General features: G+C 58.8%; 1 protein-coding gene across 2 annotated transcripts; it reads right to left on the reverse strand.

Annotated features, from left to right (window-relative positions):
• Nucleotides 1-1,446: 1,446 nt before the first annotated feature.
• LOC104524456 (myosin regulatory light polypeptide 9) lies at nucleotides 1,447-3,508 on the reverse strand. Of its 2 annotated transcripts, XM_010167337.1 has the most exons (3): nucleotides 3,265-3,508; nucleotides 1,920-2,081; nucleotides 1,447-1,736 (listed from the first exon to the last, which is right to left on the reverse strand). In XM_010167337.1, exons 1-3 carry the CDS (start codon nucleotides 3,446-3,448, stop codon nucleotides 1,564-1,566), a joined length of 519 nt encoding a protein of 172 aa, XP_010165639.1. In that variant the 5' UTR covers nucleotides 3,449-3,508; the 3' UTR covers nucleotides 1,447-1,563. The 2 variants fall into 2 exon arrangements, with proteins under 2 accessions (XP_010165639.1, XP_010165641.1); XM_010167339.1 differs by lacking the exon at nucleotides 1,920-2,081 and having other exon boundaries at nucleotides 1,564-1,736; nucleotides 3,265-3,448.
• Between the last annotated feature and the right edge of the window lie 66 nt (nucleotides 3,509-3,574).

Raw genomic sequence — 3,574 nt, forward strand, 5'->3', positions numbered from 1 at the left:
TTCCCATTGCCCTTGCCAAAAGCTGTAGCACAAGGCAGACCCTCTCTCAGCCCGTGCTGCCATATCCTTTGCCTCTCGGATATTCCCATAACCTGTGTCACTGGACATGGAGGTGGGCTGGTTGGGGTTGTTGCTGCAGGATGTGAGCCATGATCCTGGGGAGCTCGCTGGGAAAGCACGTGTTCAGCCTTTCACATCCCTGTGTCCCTGATTATTTAGTTCTCCCCTTGTGTTGGCAGCACCTGGGAAACAGCAGCACTAAGAACCAAGGAGAAGCTTTTCAACTGTGGGTCATCTCCCAGGTGAGAGCATCTCCTGCAGCCTAGCAGGTTCCTGAGCATGGACGTGGCTGCTGACTGCTCTGATCCCAGCAGCACAGGCCCATGGAGCTCCTGCAGACCCCATCTGAGTTTTCCCAGTGTGCTGGGAGCACCTCCAGCACACACTGTGCCCTCACCAGGTTCTCTGGGTTTGTCATCACATTGTCCTCCATTTTAAATAAAGAAATGCAGGAAACATCCTTCCAGGGCAGGGGGATGGGCTGATTTCAAGCAGCACTTAAGATAGTAGCTTTGCAAGGTGGGAGCCCCTCACACCCCAACACCCTTGTCAGGGGTGTCAAAAGGACAACCCCCTTTGTCATTTCTTACCCTCCCTGTCTCTTACATCCACCCCTGCCTGCTCAGGGTGACGCAAAAGGGTGGCCAAGCCCCTAGGACCCCAAACCAGCTGATGAGGGGAGTGTGGCCAGCACCTTGCCACATGTATCTCAGCCCACCCTGACACAGGGACAAGAGCACAGTGACCTCCATCCCATCAGCAAAGGCAGGAAATGATGCTCAAGGTGATTTTACGCAGGTTGAGAGCAATTTGGCTTCAAAATCAGGCTGGAAGGGGCTGTGGCTGGCAACGGCAGCGAGATGGGGAGATGTGGTACCCAAACCTGCTCCCTAGACCCGCTCAGCATGGCACAGCACAGCATGGCACAGTGCCAGTCCATGAGGGAGCCACACGCAGCATGCCTCTGTATCACACCCATCAGGTTTTATACGCCACTTTGGCTTCCCAAATCCCTCAGATCACAGGCTTGAAAGCCATAAAACAGCCAAGAAGGAGGAAACAAAGCAGGTTTTTCTTTCATGAAGGAAGGGAGTGCGGGGGACAGGGCAGAGGCACTTTCTCTCTGTGCTGCGGCTCTGAGACAGGGATCGCTTGGGCTCGAGCCTGCCAAAATCCCCGCAGGCCAGCGCTCACCTGGGATGTGCTCCCCCTAGCCCCAAGGGACCGGTGGCATGGTGGCTTCAAGGAGGTCAACAGCTGCTTGGGGGTCCCAGTGGGGTGAGCCTGTGGGTGGGAGAGACAATGGGAGGGGAGGTCTGGGACTGATGATCAGGCACACAGCAGCGAAGTGATGGGAGTGCTTCCCCTCCAAGCGTGACCCAATGTGGGGTGCTGGTCCTGGGAGGTGTTTCCCATGGGGGGAGCCTACTGTGGGGCAGCAAGGGGGCCGAGGGGTGGGGGGCATGTGCAGGAGGAGGCAGAGGGGATGAGCAGCCCCAGGCTCTAATCGTCCTTGTCCTTGGCCCCGTGCTTCAGGATGCGGGTGAACTCCACGTAGTTGAAGTTGCCCTTCTTGTCGATGGGTGCCTCCCGGTACATCTCATCCACCTCCTCGTCAGTGAACCTGTCTCCCATGGTGGTCAGCAGCTCACGCAGATGGTCCTCATGAATGACGCCTGCGGGGACAGTGGGTGGTGGCATTAGCAGCGGACAACACAGCAGGGCTGAAGGCAGGACCTTCCCTGCCTCTCCCAAAGTTGCCCCTGCCCACTCTGGAGCTGCCTGGGGACCGTCCCCAAGGATTTGTCCCCAGCCCTCGTCTTGGCTGCACACCTGAGGGGAGGGTGCAGTGCCCGTACCTGACGCCTCCTCGTCGAAGCAGGCAAAGGCGTTGCGGATGACGTCCTCTGGGTCAGTGCCGTTCAGCTTCTCCCCAAACATGGTGAGGAACATGGTGAAGTTGATGGGCCCCGGTGCTTCGCTCATCATGCCCTCCAGGTACTCGTCAGTGGGGTTCTTCCCTGCCAGACACAAGAGGGGGTGTGGGTGTGAGACCCTGTTCCCCCCCAGCACCCATCCCCAAGGCCAGCCCATGCACCCAGCTGCCTGGGGTTTGTTGGTTTGGTTTTTTTTAATTGCAAATTAATTTGCTGGTGCACGTTCAGCCACCTCACAAACAAGGGAAGGGAGTTTCCACAGTGCTTGGTGCCTCCCCCCCCAGCAACGCTCCCCATGCTTTAATCCGTACAGGAGGCCACTTGGAAGCGAGTTCTGCCAGGCTCAGCCTCGAGGGAGATGCAGGATTCATTCAGGGGTCACCGGGAACTAAACCCACAGCTTCTCCCCATTCCCCTGGCAGCCGACACCCAGCACCCCCCAAGGAGATGGGCAGCAAAGCCCCCACACGAGCCTTGTGCTGCCAGTGTACCCAGCACGGCTCCTACCATGGATGCACCAGGGATGCTTTAACCTCTGCTGAGGTCTGTGTGCCCCCAACGCTGGCCCCTCTCTGCTCCCAGAGCTACGGCTCACGGGGAGGAGCGAGGTCCCTCGCATGGCCAGGCAGGACCTCCAGAACAGGTTTGGCTGCCAGGTCAATCATTGACAGACCTCCCAAAGTGCTGTGGAGGTACCGCAGGGAGCGGGAGGTGGGAGTCGTGGCCTGCAGGGAAGGAGAACGGGCTCTGGGTGGGGAGTGCGGCCAGACATGCAAGTTTCAACCAGCTGAGGTATCACATCAGCACGAGAATCAGTCTCTTCTGTCACCCAGGCTGAGAGCAGGAGGGCTTGTCCCACAGGGGATGACCCCAGGCGATATTCTGGGGTGAGACTACTCAAATACTCAATGACTGTGGCTGCTGGTTGCTCCTAGGGCAGAGCTCCTCCAACCCCAAGGGTCTCTTCCCTTCTAGTCAGCACGGCTGTAAGAGCAACACACCAAGCTGCTGCGCTGGGGTGTCTCCACAAATGCACCTTCTACAGTCAACTGGTGCCAGCAGAGAAATCCTCCCCCCCAGATTTTGCAGCCAGCATCAGCAGGCCCGAAGCAGCAGGGCTGTGCCGCAATGGCATCCCACCAAAGCTGGTTTTCAACGCTGGGTGTGAGGCACCAGGTCACCCAGCAGTTCTGCCCACTTGCTGAGGAGGCGTTGAGGGCAGAGGGGCTGAGGGGCGCGTGGAGGCATGAGGGAAGGCTCTCCTCACCGAGGGAAGCCAGCATGTCGTGCAGATCCTCCTTGTCAATGAAGCCATCGCGGTTCTGGTCAATCATGTTGAAGGCTTCCTTGAACTCCTGGATCTGCGACTGGTCGAACATGGCGAAGACATTGGAGGTGGCGCGCTGGGGACGCTTCTTGGTGGTCTTGGCTTTGGCACGTTTGCTGGACATCTTGGCGGCTGGGGTGGTACCTGGGGGCAGGGCAGCAGGCAGGAGTGTCAGGGGGGCTGGGGACAGGCAGAGGTGGGGGGGGCTGGAGCACAGGCAGGGACACACAACTCCTGGCACCTCCAGTCC

This window comes from Antrostomus carolinensis, unplaced genomic scaffold, assembly GCF_000700745.2.
Source record: "Antrostomus carolinensis isolate BGI_N321 unplaced genomic scaffold, ASM70074v2 scaffold31934, whole genome shotgun sequence".
Taxonomy (NCBI): domain Eukaryota; kingdom Metazoa; phylum Chordata; class Aves; order Caprimulgiformes; family Caprimulgidae; genus Antrostomus; species Antrostomus carolinensis.